At 36.5% G+C, this 23,307-nt stretch overlaps 1 protein-coding gene across 1 annotated transcript; it reads left to right on the forward strand.

The window, feature by feature from the left end:
- The first annotated feature begins 12,249 nt into the window (after positions 1 to 12,249).
- Positions 12,250 to 23,094, forward strand: LOC108708970 (ileal sodium/bile acid cotransporter). Its single transcript, XM_018248615.2, has 6 exons — positions 12,250 to 13,109; positions 14,139 to 14,257; positions 15,069 to 15,157; positions 16,905 to 17,080; positions 19,296 to 19,453; positions 21,545 to 23,094. The coding sequence occupies exons 1-6, from the start codon at positions 12,703 to 12,705 to the stop codon at positions 21,676 to 21,678; spliced, it is 1,083 nt and encodes a 360-aa protein (XP_018104104.1). The 5' UTR covers positions 12,250 to 12,702; the 3' UTR covers positions 21,679 to 23,094.
- Positions 23,095 to 23,307: the final 213 nt, after the last annotated feature.

The raw sequence follows: 23,307 nt of genomic DNA on the forward strand, positions 1-23,307 counted from the left end.
TATAAACAATGGGCAAATTTGTACCAGGGCAGTAACATATGACAACCAATCAACATTTGCTTCCATTATTTATCAGCAATCAGAGCCGGGCCAAATAGACAGGGGGCGCCCTAGGTACCCCAATTGGCTACCCCCTCGCTGTGTGTGTGCAAGTGTGAGCGAGTGCGCATGCGCCATAAGAAGAGAAGGGAGGGAGGGTAAAGGGGAAGGGACAGGGGAGGGAAGGATGGGGTTGACAGAGAAAGGGCAGAGTAATTGAGGGGAGGAGAGCGTAGGGAGGTGAGAGCAGCAGGAGAGTGAACCCGGACTAGGGGTAGGCAAAAGACCTTTGAACGGGTACATGCCCAACGCACCCACATCATTGTGCCCTAGGCAGGTGCCTCTTCTGCCTACCCCTAGTTTTGGCCCTGCCAGCAATGCTATAACTCATTACTGCATTCTGCCTGCAATCGGCTGATCCATATGGTGCAGTGAGTACGGTCTCTATTGGAAAGAATAGGCTTCATTAACACTTTCCTTGCAGTGGAAGCCGAATGCATATTAAAGTCATTGGAAGACAGAGACAGGACAGACAGAAATTGCCTGTACCAATACATACTACGATCATGGAATTATTGAATATGCATGAAAAAATTACAAGTACAAACCAAAATCTGCATTGAACTGCAGTTTTTATCACTCCTTGACATCCTTTATGTAGGATTTGGTGCATTTTTATTGAAGGACGATACATCATAAGACTTCTCTGCCATAAAATATATTAATAAATTACATTAGTTTTCAGGGACAGCAAGGGAAAAAAATATATAGTAATCCTATTGAACATTTCATGGAAACACTTCTTTGCACCAGCAGGCATCCTGAGATATTCTTATTATTTAGTTACCAACTGCCAGAGCAATACATCCACAGTAATCAAGCTATGTGATGAAATCCAGGAACAGATCATTAGTTCTCTTTCAATCAAAACAATCAGGAAGTGCCTTAAGATGGAATTGCCATTGTCATAACTGTGTTTATATGAGAGGAAGAAATCTATCTAAACAGATGCCCACTAGGTATTCATTCACTTCTACTCATGGTTTATATGTGATGTGTGAATCAATTAATGAAATGAAGACAGATTGTGTAAGCTCTGCCATGAAGACAGATATACAGAAAAGTACTTAAAATAATCACGCTACAAACAGCAAAATCTGCCTTTGGCTTAAACAAGAACATTACTTTGAAAACAGAAGACTAAACAAACATATTGTGGCTGATCCTTTACTGCAAGAACATTATTCTACAATCTAAAATATACTGTGTAGTGCCCAAAGCTCAAGGGCTAAAGCATCAATCTATAATTACAGTACAAATAAATAATACCTGTCTTCTTACCTTTCTAAACTGCTGCTAGCTTTATAATATAAAAGAACACTTCTGGTTACTTTAGAATTAAAAAGGGCCCTGCATGGCATTATTGAAGGCCCATAAAGCACAGATTATTTTTCTCTGTTGTAAATATCTTTATTCAAGGGCTCTACCTTTTCATCAGAGGTAGCGTGGTTTCTTTTAGATTTGGAACAAACAAATTACACACAGAGAAATATGCCGCAGGAAATATTCATTTAATCTGCATCTGGTTTAAAAGAATATCCTGCACGTGTCTGCCATCTCTTGGTTCTTACTGCCAGAAATTCCAGATCTAGAATAACAATAAAAGTCAATGAACCTGTGCAAAAGAAACTTTACACGTGATTTGAACTAAAATATACGTTAACAATTTATGCAATTTGTTATTTTAGCAGTTAGTGGAGTAATTAATTTTGAATGTTCCATAATGACATTGATTATTGGATAATAATACACAATATCTACATGCCATTTCTTTTATTCTGTTTTTACACACTTTAAAAGGGTTTGGGACACCTTCCATTTCAAAACCAGTGCTCATTTAAAAAGCTATATGTTATAGAATAATAATTAAACTTTATAGATTTTAAATTGTGTGATGCTTATTACTGGTGGATCCTAAAATTCCTTTTAGATGGCTATTAATAGAGATTGAATTACATTCACTTCCTTTGTACTGGAGGCAAGCCTTCACCGATGGAGGTAGAAAATAGAGTTAGATATATGGTGCACAAATTAAAAATGATTGCCTGTATCTTCATCAAAGATACAGAAAATATAAACTTAATATTGATATTTAATTATTAAAATGCAAATATATATACATATTATACAGGTGAATAACAATAATTAACATCAGGACTTGTGTTTGGTTGCCACCTATCCAATTTTGACCCAGACAGCCGAGTTTTCAGAAGTTCTGTCTGGGTAAAAAACTGCCTGCCTGATTTTCCAAATTAGGAAAATCGGGCAGGATTCCTGGTCTAGATGGACAATAACTGATTGCCTATCATAGTCCACCCCATAATGTCAGCACCACACCAGCGACATCACAACCATGCACCTGTAAAATCAACCTCCGCCCCCCCTGGTTCTGCTTTCCAGACAAGGAATGGTGGTAACCCTAGACTTGCAGCAATATACAGGTATGGGACCTGTTAACCAGAATGCTGGAGGTTTCTGGATAACGGATCGTTCCATAATTTGGATCGTCATACTAAAAAATCATTTAAACATTAAATGAACCAGATTGTCTTGTTTTGCCCATAGTAGGTAATAATTATATCTTTGGATGAAATACAAAGCTCTGTTTAATTATTATAGAGAAAAAAAATAATTAAAAAAATGTGAATTATTTTGATAAAATGGAGTCTATGGTAGATGGCCTTCCCACAATTCAGAGATTTTAGGGTTTCGAGATAATGAATCCCATACTTGCATAGAGTGCCTGTAACAGTAAGTCACTCAAGATATATGTTGAGGAATACTTCTGCCCCTATAACTATACTTTAGGTCCCTGTACTATTAGCCCTGCTGTCACTAAAATATCCTCAGTACAATGTATGATGAAGCTGAGACTGCTCTTGCTTCTGCAGCAAAGTCATCATAGTATTTTATAGCCCTAGGCTATAAAGCCCTCAGTCATCAGTTGTCAAAGCTGAAGTTTTGGTTGGGGTATACCTGCCAATGATTCAAGTCATCATTTTACATATTGTTATCTTTTTTATAAAGGGTTTTAAAGTTCAGTTTTGTTTTCAGAAATCCAGATATCATACAGTTGTGTACTTTAAAATATCCATTGTTTCTTTGTCTGCTTCAACCAGAGCATTGCAGGCAGGAGATTTAGGAAATCCAGTTACTTATACACCAAGAAAAAGTGACCATAGGGCTAATATATGTATAAAAAAATGGGGCATAGAGTAAAAAGAGTAAAACCGACACAAACAACCATGTTTTCTTACATAATGCAGTTTTCGCCCATAATTTGAACATAAGTGCATCACAATGGACACAACCAAATGCACTTGCATGTTGGTGCAAATTAGGTGGAAGTTACAATTTTGGGAGTGGGGGTTGCATCACTTCTGAATCATGCATTTAATATGGTGTTTACATTCAATTCACCGGATGGTGGTAGCTCCAGGATTCCTCATCACCAATCAGTCTAACTAAACACCATTCATTGCATTGGTGAAGCAGAAATGCATCCAATCACTTAGGATCCAGGGTGGCGTCTCTATCTTTCACCTTAAATATACAGATTGCCACTCTGTATCTGGGTACATGTGAGAGTTTAGCCAGTTCATAATTCAGGGATATAAGGAATTACTTCTATTTAGGAAGAATCCATTAAGGGTGACTTTATTCTTTTAACTATTATCAATAACTTCGACTAGGCAGTTTTCATACAATAAAAAGCACCAATCCCATTTATAGAGTTCACAACATCTATATAACCTAAACAATTGCTACCATATGTTTCCTTTATGGGAATATTCCAGTAATGTTTACTGTAAAGATCTATTATTTCACAGTTTCTGCATATTATTTTCAAATGTGATATTTTTCAACCAAATTTAATTATTATTGTGTTATTGGTGACTATAGTGCTCATTAAACGTCCTCTTTTTTTTATTATTTTAAGACACATGTTTTGGATTAGTGATGCTGCACTTATTATGGTCATGCCAATCATTAACTGCACACCCCACAGCCGTATCTGTTGGGGAATGAGTTACCAGCCATTATTCCCTAGAATAAAAAGCAGGACCCGTGAAGAGAACATTAGAGTAAACGTTGCTGGATGGAAACCTAATTCTATTCAAAAACAAAATAACAGAACAATACTTTGATCAGCAGCTCAGAAATTTCTCTGATGGCAAATAAACAGTGGTGTGTGTAATCTGGAATGCAGTCTCCCTGATGAAAAAAATGTTATAAAACCAGTCTGGTTTAACCACACATCTGCAAGCCTTTTCTGATCTGGACCAACATAAATGTGATTGTTTCAGTCAAAAAAAATATGTATTAGCTTCAGCTAATCAAATTTTAATGGTAAATATTTCCTTGTCTACAGAGATTCAGATGAACACCCTTTTTGTATTTCATGGTTTCACAATAATGCATACTGTATATGTTTTTTTATTTAGAAATATAAAATGCAGTTATATTAATTGGGATTTCAATAAACCTTATTCAGCTTTTTTAAACTAAATGTACTTGTCCCAAAAGACACCCACAAACCTGTTAAGTTAATGTTTTGGTTTTCACACCTAATTGCGGCCCTGAACTTTAAGCCTGAAGCTATGGAGCCTGTAAGTGCCAAAGAGATCAGCATTTTTTAAAAGGCTCTAATTATTTTCATTTTGTTAGATGAAAAGTTCCATAGAACTTCGTGCTATACATATGTCTTGTTTTTGTAATACTTTTTTAAGTACTTCTATGATCAATAATTGGATTCATAAAAAGCCAGCACCTGTGCTATATTTTCGGAGTCATAAAGAGGGTATCTGTTTCCAGTTTCAAGCAAGGGTGATGTCTTGACATGACTCTTCTCATAATCAGGGAAAATAATATAAGCCCTAATAAATCAAGTCCATTATGAATGCCAGTTCTACTCATTGATTCCTTAGGAAGTAGCCTTTGTTTAATAGAAAGAAAACAAGTAAAAGATCAACATTTCAGTCCAGTGTATTTTTTGTGGCGGAATCTACCTATCAGTGATCAATATACAGTGTGATCATTAATCTTTCCCTTTATCTATGAACAATTTTGTTTCTAACACAATAACTGTGATTAGAATGCTTTCATATAAAGTTATTAAAATGTCAGCATACCACAACTTCAGCTTTGGGAGAAGAGAAGACTTTAAGTCAGATAGGCAATACAACCATCACTGCAACATACCGTATATACTCGAGTATAAGCCGACCCGAGTATAAGCCGAGGTACCTAATTTTACCTACGAAAACTGGGAAAACTTATTGACTCTAGTATAAGCCTAGACACAACTACAGCCCTGTCTCCCAGCAGTGCACATTCTGCCAAAGCGATCAACCGGACTTCTTTGCAAAGTTGATGGTGACAGAGAATTGCCAAACGGATTACTGTGTGCATTGTCCCACTATCCCACTACCATGTGCAGAGGGTGCTGTGTGATATTGCCATCACTGTTAATCTTTTGTATAACCAACAGAGGGCGCTGTGTGATATTGCCATCACTGTTAATCCTTCATATAACCAACAGAGGGCGCTGTGTGATATTGCAGTCACTGTTATTCTTTCATATAACCAACAGAGGGCGCTGTGTGATATTGCAGTCACTGTTATTCTTTAATATAACCAACAGAGGGCGCTGTGTGATATTGCAGTCAATGTTAATCTTTCATATAACCAACAGAGGGCACTGTGTGATATTGCAGTCACTGTTATTCTTTCATATAACCAACATATGGCGCTATGTGATATTGCAGTCACTGTTATTCTTTCATATAACTAACAGAGGGCGCTGTTTGATATTGCAGTCACTGTTAATCTTTCATATAACCAACAGAGGGCGCACTGTTATTCTTTCATATAACCAAGAGATGGTGCTGTGTGATATTGCAGTCACTGTTATTCTTTCATATAACCAACAGATGGCGCCGTGTGATATTGCAGTCACTGTTATTCTTTCATATAACCAACAGAGGGCGCACTGTTATTCTTTCATATAACCAACAGAGGGCATTGTGGGATATTGCAGTCTCTCCCCAAGTGAACTCTTGGTATAGGAATGATTAAAAGTGACTGCAATCTCAGCTACTGCCCGCTGACCCGAGTATAAGCCGAGGTAGACTTTTTCAGCACATTTTGGATGCTGAAAAACTCGGCTTATACTCGAGTATATTTGGTACATACTGTAAATGTACTGAAAGTAGTTTCACCAAGAATCACCAGTTGTCAGAGTGGAGAAGCTTGTGTGTTCCTGACAGCATGATAGAAACTTGGTCTGGAGCCTAGATCCTAGGATCAAGGGGGTGTTAGGCAAGTATTCAGTTAAGGCTTCAGTAGAACAGGAAGGATATTATGGCATGTCACAACCGCTGTTAAAGGAAGAATGTGCCACTGGGTCCTGACTCCAAAATGTAAAGTAAGATTCTTAGAATTTACTTTACTTGAGGTATGAATATACTAACAGCATCTGATGGATGGTACTGCAATATCTGTTGGAGATGCTTCAAGGGTCAGCAACCCCCTGAGCAAACCATGTCCCTTTAATTACATCTTCGGGCTAGGTTATCTATTATCTGGATTTTAAAGGTTGCATATTAGTGCAGTTATTTAGCGATTTTCTGAAATATAGAATAAGAGCAGTAATAGAGGGGAGAGGGAGCATTCAACTAGATGCAATAAAAGTATACAAAAAGCTGCTTGCTGGAAAAGGTAACCAGGAACAAGGGATTTTCTAAATGAAGTTTAAAAAAACAGCTGACAAAAGAAAAGCATTGGAAATGCGAAGGCAAATACGTATCTAGAAATTATCTTCTAAAAATACTATAGGTGTTATTTTAGAAGTGAGATATTGACTGTTAGACTCAGCTCCTGTGACCTGGTGTTCATCTTTCAAACCCTTGTTCTGGGCTTTTGGATCTTGTATCTTGTCAGCCCCTTCTGTGCAGAGATTAAGATTTCCGTGTTTTCTGTATATGGCCCAGCCTGCTCTTGATATTCTACTACCTGATGCAGTAAGTTTTCATAATGCTTTTGTTTATGCAAGACAAAGCAGGATTTACCTACCAGCATGTCTTTAAGTAAATGAATGCTGGGACCAAGGTGGTTGAGAAGATCCCAGAGTTCTGAGGGCAAGACAAGAAGAAGATTTGTGGAGACTGTAAAAATGCCACATTTATTAAGAGGCAAAAACTGTCTAGGTGATTTTAAAAACAATATATAGAAATAGGTCCACTCGCCTACAGGCTAAAAATATATAATGAATCATCTCTTTGGGTTAGCTCCCAGATATTCAGTGGGATCTTCAGCTGGCCATAGCCAAACAAGTAGATCTTTCCCAGATATGTCTACCTTAATATGGGTGATACCAGGCTGATTCCAACAATCAGCTCAATAATTAGATCACACCATAGGGCCCAATAATTGGATCACAATAAAGGAGATACAAGCAGTCAGAGCAAGGACTGCATCAACAAGCCAATGCGGTCCTCACTTCTAAGGAATTTTTATACCTGTCCAATCGATATCTGGACAATTTTGGCCAGATATCAGCAAGGGAATCCCATCAGGGGCCCCATACATAGGCCTTTATACTATGCAAAAGGCTGCATAGCCCTGGGGATTCACAGGAGATACAATAGTTTTTAAAATTTCCTGTGCACCAATCCAGTACTCCTGTGCACCAATCCAACCCAGAGCCAATGCTTAAAATGTGCTCAAAGGAAGGGGGCGGCTCGGGATGGGGCAGATGAACGGCATTAGGCCTAGGGGCGCCTGCTATGTAAATCCGGCCTGATAATGTTGTTTATTAGATACAGTGTAAAGTCTGTGCAAAGTGTGAAATGAAGAGAAAATTTTTTATTTTTTTTGTTTTGTTTTGGGTTTTTTAATAAAGGTACTTGCCCCTATATACACACCTTGTGATGAGTATTGACAAAAACAATTGCAGGTACAATTGCAGGTACAGTGGCAGAAATTATATCATTCCAATTAAAACTTGCCCTGTAATTGCACACAATTTACCAAAGTAGAAGTAAAATGATCACATTGCCTGTTTTTTTTATGTTTGCCCACCATAATGCTAGCATCCTGAGGGGGAAAGCTATTGAGTGCTTCCAATGAGCACTCTGCATACTGTCTTTTTAAATGAGTTTTATCCTCGCCAGTCTCATAAAATGTGTCAAATAGAGTTACTTGCTGTTGAAATAAAGTTTCATTAGAACATTTTTTTTAAATCTTTCCTTTTTTTTTATTATTATGAGAATTATTTAAAGTGCCGTTTGGGCCTTGCGTCTCTGATTCTCTAGATGGCAGCACAGGACTGTTTTTTTTTTAAAGGGACTGATTAACTTAACTCATTCCTCATAATGAAAACATGAATCAATAGATTAAAAATAATCTACTTAATTAATTGTTAATTTTAATCAACAAGATGCCAAAATGATTGCTTTTCACCTTCACACAAAGAAGGTTGCAGTCTACAAAGATGGTCCCCAATTGTGCTCCTTATACTGTAAATGTACACGTAAAAGGCCAGTAGCAATCGAATGTGAAACAAGTTATTTATATCCTGTATATGTATTTAGTAGCTTTCCGTTTTGCAATTGCAGCAGTCTGGTTGCTGGGTCTAAAGTACCCTAGCAACCAAGCATTGATTTCAATAAGAGACTGGAATATGAAGGGCCTGAATAGAAAGATGAGTAGTAAAAAGTGCAGTGTGATAGATGGGTTCTGTGAACCCCATTTGAAAGCTGCAACATATTTGAGAATTCTCAAGAATCCTGAAGAATGCCTAAGTTGTGTTACCTGCAGAAGTCTATGGGAACCTTGAGAAAAACTTTTAAAAATAGAACTGAAATGTTCTGAAAGCTTGCTGTGATTAACATCTTAGTTAGCCTATAAATGTAACCTCTTCACATGACTTTTGTTTGGTTTCCAATAAAAATGTTAACCCTATAACTTTTCGACTGGCTAACACGGTACAAAGCCTTTACCTGGTTATTTCTGCAACATACCAGAAATTATATACAGTGCATAATCTGGTAGAAAAATCTGTGAAACCTATTGAAATTATTTGATGTCAGTGGTAAAGTTTCAGCAGTAAAGCAGTTAACTGTGTTTTATATAACAGCTCGTGCCCAACTAAGGTACCGTATGTGATGTGTGCAGGTGTATCAGGATGGAAACTCTTTCCCAGTGTCGGACTGGGACACCAAGGGCCCACCCAAAAACCTTAGACCAGGGGCCCACCAAAAAACCATAGACCAGGGGCCCACTCTCAGTACTATTATTATTCTTCTCCTCACTCAACCTCTAGTCTCCTATTCTCTATTCTTTACATAATAAAATCTATTATTCCATCTATTTAGCCTCTTTGTTCTCAAAGAAATATGAAATGGCCATGAAAAAGGCCAAATGTTTAGCAGCACAAGGGCCCCCTGACACCTGGGCCCACCAGGAGTTTTCCTGGTATCCAGTCCGACACTGCTCTTTCCTCTAGTTCTGTATGTATGGGTGAAAGAGACTTGTGTAACACGTGTTCTGCTGAATTACAAATAAACTAATCTGCAGTATGATAAATTAATAAAACTAGGATTATTTACAGAGACTATTAAAATGGTTTCAAGAGAGCCAAGCCAACTAAGGTGTAGGTCAGTTACAATAGTTAAAATGTGTAATAGTGATTACTCAACGTGTTTCTTAGTGTTGCTAGGAAGCAAATACACAAAGGCCTACATCCACATTAATCAGTCTATATTGATCTATCAGTGCTTTTTAATTTTGATTAATTAGATTTGCTTTCAATAGTGATGGGCGAATTAGCAAATTTCGCGCGAAATTCACGAAACAGCGAAATTTTTTTCGTTTTTGACGCCGGCGCCAGGGTTTTTTTACGCCGGCGTCCGTTTTTGATTCCGGCGTCCGTTCTTTTGAAAAAAAATTTTGCCGCTGGTGAATTTTTGCTGCAAATTTTCGCTGGCGGCGAATCGCGCAAATTCACAGCGAATTCGCGCCTGGTGAATAAATTCGCCCATCACTAGCTTTCATGATTAGCTAACATTGGCAACAATTTAAAAGTGAAAATGCTGTACACTTCTATGAAAATATTTTATTTTTATTTAATAAAAATATTTTGAAAAAAAAACAAACATTGGCAACAATTCAATCACCAAATGAAAATTCTCCATAAAAAAATTGAGATTTAGAATTCTAATGGTTTACTCCTGAAGAGACAGAACAAAATGTTATTTAGTTCCACTCTTAAACTTAGCAAAGAGTATAAAAATGGTTAAAACAGAAGCTTTTGCAAACTCAGTACAAATACTGTACATGGCCTATTTCCCTCTGGTTCCATTGCAACAGATAAAATACATGAAAAGCCCAACAAGATTCTTACCAAGCCTTATTCATATCTAATATTTTTAACTGTGTAGGTTTTTTTTTTTGCTGATTTTCTTTTATTTCTTTGGCAAGTTTATTTCAAGTATCTGGCGGAGGAGTATTACTTTGCACTTCAAGCCTTAGGTTACTGTACCTTCCCACGACTGGTTGAGAAAAATATATATTTGGATTATATAATTGGATTAGTGTTTGTAAGTGTGAAATTATGATTATGCCTATTTACAATGTTACTTTCATTTCAAATACATGCACATATTTTACTCAGATGATTCCTATTTATATGTACAAAATTATCAGCAACTGTAGTGTCACTTGGGCTCATCAGGCCCCCCTTATCTAGATCGACAGAGGGGGCCCTGAGCGACCAGTCTCTCCTCTCCAGTTTCCCCTCCCGTCCCACTCTTGCTACACCAAGCAGCTTTCAACATGCCACTATTTTAAATGAACTAGAGGGGCTGGAGAGGGGGGTACTACAATACAACAGATCCCGTGGTCCTGGCCCCCTCTTGCCTGTGCCCCCAGGCACCTTGGGGTCTGCTGTATAGGTAGTTACACCACTGTTTGTGACACAAAAATGTCAGAAGGCCTCTGATCTATGGCATAAACCACAGCATTTGAAATTTTAGTATACCTTAAGATTTTTAATGTACTACAGTGCACAAAAAAATCTGAAAAGTATGGGGTTAGCACTGGTGGAAAATGTAAAGTTGAAACTCTGAAAAACGATAGTAATTTGTCTGTTATAACAATAATCGTTATAAAAATAGTGGAAAGTATGTTGCTTATGTTTTACTTAGCTTTATTCCTCTTTACAACTGATATTGCACAAAAATATTATTGGAGGTGTCCGGTGAGTGCCTTTCCATTTTGCAACTCAGTTTTGAATTCTAAAGTGTGTCCAGGGAACAGGAGCACCACTGTAAATCCCAAGTAGAAGGTGTGCAGGTGATTATACTCACAAGATGTTTGGTTGGACCACAAGGGCAGCCATTCTTAATCTATGAGGCTTCCCCTGTGGGAACCCAGGGCAGAGATGGTACAGCCTAAAGGCCAGTTATGGTTAGATTCAGGGAGAATGCCCTTTTTTGCTTTCCTAGATAACTTTAAAAGCCCAGCTCTAATTATAATAAGACAGATTTTTCAATGAACGTGTATTTGCTGCAATATACATCCTATCTATGACATACAGTATGTTTTCCCTGACAAAATATTGGACCACAAATAATAAAAAATTCTGAAATGTTGTGTTTTAGGGAAAAGAGGTATTCTACATTAAAGTTTCTATGCCTAAGACTCACTTGGGTATGCCCATTTCTCAAAGTCTGAATTTATCTCATTATTTTCTGAAAAATACTCCTACCAAATCTGCACAGGTTATTTCCCCTTATTTATCAATACATTTTTCTGAAAAATTTCCTGTGCGGGAAAACCCACCAAAAATTTGTGGAAAAAAAATGATTAGTACACATTTTTCAGATTTTCCACCCAAAAACCATGAAATCTTCAGATTATTGCATGAAACCCAGCGCAGATGAAGATATCTTCAGGACTTCTCCCAGTGAATTATATGCAACCTCGGCATTTGCCAGATTTTCGGATTCAGACTTTTTCCATCCTCAGGGTATGATAAATCACAAAAAATGTGTGGGTTTTTTTCCCACTGAAAATTCTGAATGAATGAATGAATTTTAAAGGAAAAAAACACAATTTTTGGGGTTTTTTTTGTATATAAATAAATTACCCCCCAAGTATCACTATACTCTCGGTTACCAGAATTTAATGTGTAGAAATCCAATCACATCTTTCAAAAAAAATTTTGATTAAAGAACTGAACATGCCATCCTATTGCAGCCATCAATTAATTTAATAACATTGTGTTTCTTTATTTCAGGTCAGGAACCTAAGAGGTGACATATTTACAGATCTGCACACTGTAAATAAAGGCATATGTCATAAAAATGAATAAGTATCATTCCTTTGGAAATTTATGATGAGACTCTTGGCCTCATACATCTGGTGATGGTGAAGAAAAGTGAACTGCAACATTTGAAGTATTTTACAACTTTTTATTGCATCTTGTACAGCTTAAATATGAAAAGCAGATGCAGAATTCCAGCAAATACAGGAGTTAAAGAAAGGAGCTGAGTGGATCCATCATTATTGCATTTTTAGTTCCATTTGGTATAGTTTAACATGGATCTATATACTTTAACAAAATCGATAGATGACAATCTATCTTTCTGTAAAGAAAATAGCACAGTTTGTGATGGTATTTCTTGTTTATTACCAGAAGATAATTTCAATAAGATTTTAAATACAGTATTAAGTACTGTGATTACATGTATGCTGGCACTAGTCATGTTTTCCATGGGCTGCACTGTGGAAATAAAAAAATTTTGGGGCCACATAAAGCGCCCCTGGGGAATAGCAGTAGGGTTTCTTTGCCAGTTTGGAATAATGCCTCTCACGGCATTTGTATTATCTATTGCATTTGATATACTCCCCGTTCAAGCTGTTGCCGTTTTAATAATGGGGTGCTGCCCTGGAGGAACGAGCTCCAACATCTTGGCATATTGGGTAGATGGTGACATGGACTTGAGGTACGTTTGAAATGTTAATATTTGATTCTTTGCTTGAAATTCATTGTTTTTGTACCAAAAATAAATGTGGGGCCAGTTAAGTAACATTGGGTAGGGAATTCCAAGGCATTTAATGGTAATTAATGGTAGAATAGAACATGTTTTTTTACAGACCAAACTATTCCAGTAGCACTTTATGTTAATTTTATGGTTACTCTGTAGAAAATGAAGAACGCCCATTAGGGGCATTATCAGCCACATATCAGCATCAACCTAATAAATCAACGATCTGTAGACTCCTGTGTACTGTCCAAGTTATGGAATAAAGACTAATAAATAGACTTCTCTAAACATAACACAGAAGTAGAGATAACATTATTTGATATTCTCTAAGTTTTGGCAAAGCTGCCCAGTAGGAATGGTGTTCAGTGTTTTGGGAATTAGAATATTACAGAAAAGGGCAGATTTATCAAAATACGAGTTTCTGAAAAAAACGCAGACGAGAAAAAAAAGTGGCAAAATATTTCTGCACTGCTTTTTTTGTCGGGAAAAAAGATATATGCCAGCAAGAATCTCATTGTCCCATTCATTTTCAGTGAGGCTACCAATCAGAAATGTTTTAATAAACTGGGAAAATGAATAAATATATAAGTTAAATTGTTACAGAACATTCCCATTGACTTCTATACAACCTCACCAGCTTAACTTGCTGAGTTTTTTTCTGGCAACATTTTGGTTTTTTTTTCCTTTAATAAATTCAGACTAATCAATACTCGTGTTTTTTTCTGTGTTTTTTCTTTGCCATTTTCTCGTATCAAACTCAATTTTTGATAAATCACCCCCTTAATATATATTTTATCTTTCTGTGATATATGACTGAAAAATTATTTTATTGGCTATAGCTATTTTATTGGTTATGCATTACTTACCTGTAGTTTACTTAGGGAACAGATTTCTTTTTATTTCTCAGTGGGCTGGATATGCCCCTGTCATTAGCACTTATCTATTCACAAAATGTACAAATAGCATATATGGACTTTTCTTTTGCAGCATAAGCATGACGACATGTTCAACACTCTTGGCTCTGGGCATGATGCCTCTGTGTCTCTTTCTGTACACCAAGAAGTGGGTGAATTCTAATGACATTGTGATTCCCTATGACAGTATAGGTAAGCTGTTTAATATTACATAGTATCAAAGTAAGTTAGGTTGAAAAAAGAGACACATAGGTCAAGTTCAAGCTTTCAAGTCTATATATAACCTGCCTAACTGCTAGTACTTAAAAAAGTAGCAACATTCACATTCTGTAGGTCTAACATTACAAATCCATAGTGTGTGAAGTGCACCACAAATCCAAAGAAAAGGGATTACATTCAACCCATAGAAGATTGTTTTTAGGCAATTCATTTTTTTTTTTTCATTTTTCTCTAATCTGTTCCATTCTTTTTACTACTTGTCATGGTGAAATGTTTTACTTTTTAAAATTGTATAAGAGAAGTACGCCAGAACCAAACACTCTACCAGTGGCTGAGGTAGATGGATGATGAAACTGGCATGCATAGAGTAGCACCAGGGAATGATAGACCAACCCTACATATGAAATCCTAGAATCCACATTTTGGGGTTACTAGTCCTTTAAGCACCTTCCATAATAGCTCAACATTCTATTACATCAAAAGGGTTACCTGCACAAGTAAGTTATAACTTACTACTCTTCTCCAGTGTATTTATTAAGACAAATCTGGGATAATGTAGTATAAATTCTTGAGTGTGCCCTCCTCTCATAAACCATTGCAACCAATTAGAAGTGTGTTTTCTAAACAGCTGGCCACTAAATGCTACCTGCTGATTGGCTGCTATGTGGTTATGTAGAAAGATAGTTCATTACACCAACCATGTCTCTATACAACATCCTCAGAATAAAGCACACTTTATTTTTTACAGCATTTCAACTTTTTCTTTTTTTTCAAATCCCTTCAGGTATTTCTCTAGTAACCTTAGTAGTTCCTGTTGGAATAGGAATCTTTGTTAACCATAAGTGGCCCAAACAGGCTAAGAAAATCCTTAAGGTAATACACAACTGCATTTTAAATTGTTTTTGATTTAATGGTTATATTTGGCACCATGTATTTCCTGCAATGTTTGCTTAGCTGTTAAACTCCTGGTTATTTTAAGGTTTAAAATGAGCATTAGATGCCAATCATTCCATTAAGTTGGGTGTGGGAAGCCATGGACATAGGGACATGCTCTCCCATTTGTAATTATAGAAACATGAACATATAGTTGTTTTTTATGTTTTCCTTGACTTCTCTAGCTCTTGTATAGGTGCATTGTACACAGTGTGCATCCATTTTCCCATAATCACTATTCCGATATCTAGGTCATGCCTTTACACAAAAGAATGACAAAGACCCAGACAAACTTGAGTCTCTGCCTAAAGGGAATTGACACAACACACCCCTCTCACATATTTTCTGTCAGTGGATGGTTGCCTGAAGTGTGCCTAATATTGTTGTTCTTTTTGCCTTGTCGCCTTCACTTTATAAAACGGTGTCAGCTCTTCTATAACTGTCTTCTATCTTCTGTCTCATCCTTTGTGTAAATTCGGCCCTTCTTACAATGTCACAACTCCACTGTAGAACACAGTAAATGCTGCCCTTGTATTGTTTGCCATCTAGAACAGCACACATTAAATAACACATTTTAACAATATTCAGTGGATGACTACTGTTGGTATAAACTATACATTTTTAAAGGGTAAATTAACTTTTAGTATGATGTTTTGCGATATTTTCAATTGTTGTTATTTATTTTGTGTTATTTTAAATATTTTACTTTTTGTTTATCAGTTCTCCAGTTTGGAATTTTAGAAGCTATCTGGCAGCTAAGGTCCAATTTACCCTAGCAGCCAGGCAGTGGTTGAAATGACAGATTAGAAGATTAGAAGAGAGGCTGAACAGAAAGATCAGTAATAAAAAAATAATAAAATTGCAGCCTTACAAATCATTGTGTTTTTGGTTGCCTTGATAGGGGACCCCCATTGAAAAATGGAAAGAGGTAGAACTATAAATAATAAACTCAAAATCTATTTAGAAAATGAAGCCCGACTGAAAAGCTAGTAAGAATATGGCATTCTCTAACATACAAAGGGGCCCATTTACTTTGCTCGAGTGAAGGAATAGAATAAAAAAAACTTTGAATTTTGAATGTTTTTTTGGCTACTTCGACCATCGAATTGGCTACTTCGACCTTCGACTACGACTTCGACTTCGATTCGAACTAAAAATCGTTAGAATATTCGACCATTCGATAGTCGAAGTACTGTCTCTTTAAAAAAAACTTCGACCCCCTACTTCGCCACCTAAAATCTACCGAAGCTCAATGTTAACCTATGGGGAAGGTCCCCATAGGCTTTCTAAGTTTTTTTGGTCGTAGGAAAATTGTTCGATCGATTGATTAAAATCCTTCAAATCGTTAGATTTTTCGTTCGATCAAACTATTTGCGGTAAATCCTTCGACTTCGATATTCGAAGTTGAAGGATTTACATTCGGCAGTCGAATATTGAGGGTTAATTAACCCTCGATATTCGACCATATGTAAATCTGCCCCTAAAAGTTAACTCAAATGTGAGCTATTTTTAAATTTACTGGTGTCAGTGAAATGTGAAAACAAGTGTCAATTTTTTTTTTTTTTTTGCTGCTCGTTAAGCAGGGTTCAGAAACCCAATAATATATTTATCACATCTGTGCAGTTTCTTTAGCAGTATAATATGTCTATGTTCTTAAAAACTAAAGAAAATATACTTATCCTTTTAGGTTGGCTCTGTTACAGGAGCAATTCTTATTGTGCTTATAGCTGTCATTGGTGGAGTTCTATATAAGGGATCCTGGATCATAACTCCATCATTATGGATTGTGGGAACAATATTTCCAGCTGCAGGATACACATTTGGCTTCTTCTTGGCCTATATATCTAAACAAACATGGCGAAGGTATAAACTATATCACAATCTGATGTTTAAGTATCATTAATACTGATTTATTTAACATAAGCAAAATATTAAAGAAAGTGGTGATGATTTTTGTATGAAAATATTCAGACTAAAACTTAAAGTGATAATGACACAAAAAATGTATTAATATACATTAAAACTCACCTATAGGTCATGTTTATTTTTTTTTTTTGATATTTCTGCTTTTGTAAGTAATTGTTTAAGTTCCTTAAACTGACTGTTTTGCCAGTTTGACTGTTCCTTCTTAACCTGTCAGTTAGAGTTTCTAAAAATTATAATGCTAATGGTCTACTGCTGCACAGATATGGCAGACCCCTCATAGAGGAACATGAGGTAAGAAAGGTAATATAAAAGCATCAGGCAAATAATTTTATGGCAAAATTATTAATAGCATTCAAAGACAATGTGATGATAGATATAAAAGGGTTATTGTCTAGTGTCAGTATCTTTATAGCTTAATACATTTTTTTCAACATTTTATACGGTGCCCAACATATATAAATGTCTTTTGTATGCAATGCACCATCATGATAAAGAGATATAACTCAATGCCCATGTAATCCTTCTTGTTGGTCATCATTTTATGGATCATTGTCATAGGTGACAGTTAATACCTGCAAGAGAGGTATTTTTGAGCTTCCATTTCGACTGGATCTTAACAATGAGTTTGATGTTACTGTTCTATTTGGATTTTAAGTATGACATATGATCTATAATAGACAACAGTTGTCAAATGTAATGAATGTACAAGAGGTAGGGCCTAGCCCCTAAGCATTTTGTCTATGAAAGCAGAATTGTATTGTTTGATACATCTATGAGAACATTAAGGGAGTTATTTATTAAAGTCCGATTTATCCTGGTCGGACTTTTGAAAGAGAGAAACACAATTTTTACGGGGAAACAAAACTTGATTTTTTGTGATTTATTAAACTGCAATGGTGTTAGAAGTCCACATAAAAAAGTACTCTAACTCAGACCTGTCAAGTTCATGTAGAAGCCAATGGCAAATGTCATATCACGATTTCAACAAGTTTTTTCCTGCACGAGAAATTTTCAGATAAATGGGGGGGGAGGGGGGAGTCCATGCGGATTTGGTCTGAGTAGTTTTCAGAAAATAGTGAGAACTTTTCAGATTTTGATAAATAACCTAAATGCCTATGCTTGAGTAATAGATATACACAACCAAAGCACAAACCAATACCTATTTGTCAGGGCTGTCAGGAGGGTAGGAGCCACTGGAGAAGAGCTTAGCAGTTAAAACTGCTTTAGTGTACAGCAGGAGCTCACAGGTGGTAGCAGCAGGCCGGGTCAGAGTAGAGAAGAATCCGTAGGCAGGCAGAGATCGAAGGGCTGGCGGAGTTCAGGCAAACCAGAAACAGGCCGAGGTCAGAAGGCAGGCGGAGTACAAGCGGTAGTCAAAACAAGCCGGGTCGATGGGCAGGCAGAAGTCAAGCGGTGGTCAGAAACGGGCCGAGGTCAAAATCCAGGAATCAAGTTCAAAGAGAGGTATAACAGCAAAAGTTCAGGAGCAAGGGAAATAATCACCAAGCGCTGTTTGCTTTTTCCGACAAGAATAAATAGGGGCAGATTGGCGCCAAACTTAAGGACGCAGCGTCAGGACGCCGTGCGTCAACTTTAGCGCGCCCGTGACCGTCGCGACGCGCGCGCGCCCGAATGAACGGACGCGCGCCCGCGCAAAGACGCGGACGCCGGAAACAGACGCCAAGAATGCGCAGAAACCTGCACACCCCTGCGCCCGCGCCCAAGAGAAGACTGAGCTGCGACCAAAGGTACCTTACACTATTGTTGAAATCAATAACTTCTATGACAGACAAGGACATTGAAGTTACTCCATGTTTAGCCCTTTTGAGGTACATAACAAGATTACCCATGCACAGATAACCCCCCTCCGGAATATGGACTAAGCTGACAAAAGAGTCACAACAAATGGAGAAGGACTGGAGTTGTATATTGGTAATGTATCTACTTGGCAACGCGAAAGAGAAGAATTAACCAAAAAATATATATTTTTTTGTGATTAAAACATTGAGGAATAAGAAGTTTTAAACACAAGCCACTGCACTCACTTTTACCAAAGGAGTATACTACTACTTTTTTCTTTTTTTGTATTGGAAATACATCACAAAAGTTCCATGGAAGTTAACTCTAAGATCGAATTTCCATTTTTTCCCAGATGTCGCACAGTGGCGCTAGAAACAGGCATGCAGAACACCCAGCTTTGTACAACCATCGTCCAGCTCTCATTTTCCCCTGAGGATCTTGGCCTGATGTTTACATTCCCACTTATTTACAGTATTTTCCAGCTTGTATTTGCCTTTATATTTGTTGGAGGTAGGTAAAAGCAACTACCCCCCTTTAATGGGACTAAACTAATGGAATATGGCTTATTTTTGGTAAAATATTTATGTTGTGCAAATACGTTTTATGAACAAAACACTGGTTAAATGGAGCAGGATGCCAGCGGAACTAAGAGCTATAAACATGCCAACCACTTTATACTATACGTAAGAGCATGGCCTTCAGTGCATAGCTGATGCATCTATGCTGAAATAGTATCTTGCCTCTTTATAGCTGATTAGCATTGGGTTTTCTTAGGAGATATAAGTGATGTGAAATCTTAGCATTAAAAAGTACAAAAACGTTTGCTTAAACTTTATAAAAGCTCTTTGCTATTGATTGAATTTAAAAAGTCACCAAGTTACGCATATACAAGATGCATATAATGAAGAGTATGTCTAAAAACATGCCTGGCTCTGATATTCTGAACATTATCCCCCATATGTAATGAAAGGCACTAAGTTTGTCCAGAAGCAGTAACCCATAGCAACCAATCAGTAGGTAGCATTTATTGGTCACCTGTTTAAAAGCAAGCATTGTATAGGTTGCTATGGGTTACTTATGGGTTACTAAAAGATTGACAAAAATGATTTGAGACATTACAATATTATTAGTAGCAGGTACTAGCAATTATGTACCGATATGTCATACTAAAGCCCAAAGCCAGTCTTAGGGGCATATTTATCAAGGGTCGAATTTGGAATTGAAAAAACATAGAAATTCGAAAAGACCAACCGAATTTAAGTCGAAGTTTTTTTTTTTTTGGTCGAATAGGTCAGTTTTCAAACTGTATTTGGCCGTATTTGGCCGAATCGAAGGAATAGCGCATTTGAATGAATTCGATTTGAAGTTTTTCCAAAAAAAAAACCTTCGATTTTTCAAAGTCCACCAATTGACTGAAAATAGGTTCTAGGAGGTCCCCCATAGGCTAAAACAGCAATTCTGGACTATTATTCAAAGTACACTCGACCTTTGATAAATCTGCCTTAAAGTGCAACACTCATTTGTTATCATAATAACTTATTGATAAAGTATTCTCCAAAGGTTTATACTAAACAACTAGCTGATATTTGGCACTGAAATTGTGAGTATTGTAGATAGGAGAAAAAATAATAAAGGTATGTTGCATAAAGAGGACATTATTAACCAAATACAGTAATGGGCAGATTTATCAAGGGTTGTATTGAAAATTCAAATTTTGAGTTCGAATTTTTAAGGTTTTTTTATTACTAAAACTGTCAAATTCGACTAGGGAATTGTTACAATTCGATTCGAGATTTTTTTAATACAAATTAGATTTTCAAGATTTCATAATTTTCGGGATTAGTCAATGGGAGACATCCTGGGATCAATTTGACATGGTTTGCCGCCTTCCTGACATTCAAGTTTTTTTCCGAGAAACTTCGAATTTGATTCGAGTTTTCGGGTCGAGCCTATTCACCCGAGTTTAGACAATTACATTCTTTTAATAGAGTTCGATTGGTCAAATTTCATGGGAGTTTATATTCTCAGATTTTTACTGACTTTTTGCTTGCACTGCACTTTTGTGGGGATTTAGCTCTTAAAATAACTCCCTATCTCCAATTAAATTAAAACAGTAAATTATGTGAGTGAGAAAATTAACTAGACTCAACTGAAACAAAAAGGATTCTATTAAGACTGATATGAATGCTGTCCTCAAAAGTAAGTGTAAATGGTATATTCAGGTAAAAGGTATATTTTTTATAAAGTTAGAGGGCATGCTTTTTCCTTTTAGTAAGACTGCCAATGCACTTTCCTGCAAGGTTTTTCTATAAAATTGATAAAATATGTTTATTCTATCTTTCAAAAGAGTAAATACAGCAAGTACAAAAGACACAAGACTGTATTCCCATCCACATTTCCCATTTGAGCAAGTACTACAAAACAATACAAAACTATGCTTAAATAATCTTTCGTGTTCATCCTCAATGTACTGTAAAGATTCAAAAAATTCTTTTTTACTTTCACATACAGGCCCAAAGCCTTAAAATACGCACTTCAATAAAGTTAAAAAATAGAAGGATATACACAAACTGTGGCACTAATACACATTTTCATTCTCAGGCTACAAGTTGTATGTGCGATGCTTTGGGAAGACAGAAAACAATGAAAAAGATGTTGAAGAAGAAAATAAACCCAATGCACTTCATGGAGAAACCAATGGAGGGTTTCAAATTGAGGACAAAGCTAATAGCTGAATAGATTACCAATGCAATGCTGATTGTAATGCATGCCTACTAGTCTATAAACTTTATAGTTCTGAACGACTGGGTTTAAAAACAAAAAAAAACAAAGATTTGCCTTCTGACTCCACAACAAGGCTTTATAATTTAGAGTAACGTACGACCAAGACTTGTCCCAGTTTATTTTTTTAGTTAATATTGGTCATTTTGTACAAATTAAGGTTGCCTTGGATGTTATTGTGCAAGCCACCCCTCCCCCCAAAAAAGTGGCTTTATTTATACAATGTATTATATACTGCACTTGTATTTCAATGTATATAGTAAGAGGCTTTTGTATTTGTGTTGTGTTATCCAAAACATTTTAGCAGTTATTTGTCTTTTTCTTTTAAATAATGAACAGCTTTCTACTTGTCAGTCAACTACCATATCCTTTGTGCTCAGACAAAACAGATTTGCAGTTCAGCAACAATATGACTGTTGTCATTAACGGCAATTTGGCTTTGCAAAATATTTAATAGATCCTTTATGCGTTTCGAAATTATGAAAATCTAGCTGTGATGATGGAAATTGGAAAAAAAATCCCAAGTCAGAAACTTTGTGCTTTTATTATCAACTAAGTTTTTCAAGGTTATTAAAATGGAGTAATGATCCATAGTATGAAAGCAGTGATGCAAACTAAAGCTACAGATGAGTAAAGTAGCAAAAATTATTATTTAGAGCTGGAGTAACTGAAACTATTTTTACAAAACCAGAACTTGAATAATAATGTTAAAAAGGCATCTGAAATAATAATAATATGCTCACAGCCGGCAGTCAATAGGGCAGAAAGCTCAAACATACTAGTTTAATTTTGAATTCATGGAAGGATGCTATTTTGGACCAAATAACAGATGAAAAGCAGTTGTAAAACGGTTTGATGCATAGATACAGTTACAGAGTACTTAAACACCCAGGCAGGCCAGCAAGTAGGGAAAGGCTATTGGGGGAACATGCCAAGGACCGCAACAGGTTAATTTTAGTAGGAGAGCAGAGAATTCAGGCTTTAGTTTGGGGATTTGGATTTGTTTTAACAGTGCAATTCAGAAACATATTATGATTGAAAAAACAAAAAAACAAATCTACAATGTTTATCTGGGCAATTGAAGGAACAATTGGAGGTGCTAAATGATATACAAAAACAAAGATATGCTTTGATCATGTACCCTAATCCCTGTCAGTTTTTATTATACAAATTGGAATTTCAAATCTATCAAGACACTTGTACAGGACCTATTATCCAGAATGCTTGGGACCTGGAGCTTTTTGGATAAGGCAGCTTTCTGTAACTTGGATCCCCAATAGTGATAGGCGGATTTCTCTCGTTTCGCCGAAAAATTAGCGAAACTCAAAAATTGACGCTTGTGTCAATTTTGACCCCGGTGTTAAAGTCAATGGACGTCTGAATAGTGTTGACGCACAACGGTTTTGACGCAAGCAACTTTTCCGACGCTTTTTTTTTACGCTAACGAATTTTCGCTGGAGTTTCGCGAATTTATTTGCCACAGGCGAAACGCAGACATTCACTGTGAATTCACACTTCACCACTAATCACCAACCCATAGAAACCAATAAGATGTTTCCTTTTATAGAGGTAACCAGTAAATG

The sequence above is a fragment of the Xenopus laevis genome, chromosome 2S (genome assembly GCF_017654675.1).
Source record: "Xenopus laevis strain J_2021 chromosome 2S, Xenopus_laevis_v10.1, whole genome shotgun sequence".
Lineage (NCBI taxonomy): Eukaryota > Metazoa > Chordata > Amphibia > Anura > Pipidae > Xenopus > Xenopus laevis.

What these genes read in the sequence shown, in the direction of transcription:
- LOC108708970 (XM_018248615.2), top strand. Translation starts at nt 12,703, where the DNA reads ATGGATCTATATACTTTAACAAAATCGATAGATGACAATCTATCTTTC. An exon ending in TCTAAACAAACATGGCGAAG is followed by an intron (nt 17,081 to 19,295) that starts GTATAAACTATA and finishes ATTTTTTCCCAG; the next exon opens with ATGTCGCACAGTGGCGCTAG. An exon ending in TGCCTTTATATTTGTTGGAG is followed by an intron (nt 19,454 to 21,544) that starts GTAGGTAAAAGC and finishes TTTCATTCTCAG; the next exon opens with GCTACAAGTTGTATGTGCGA.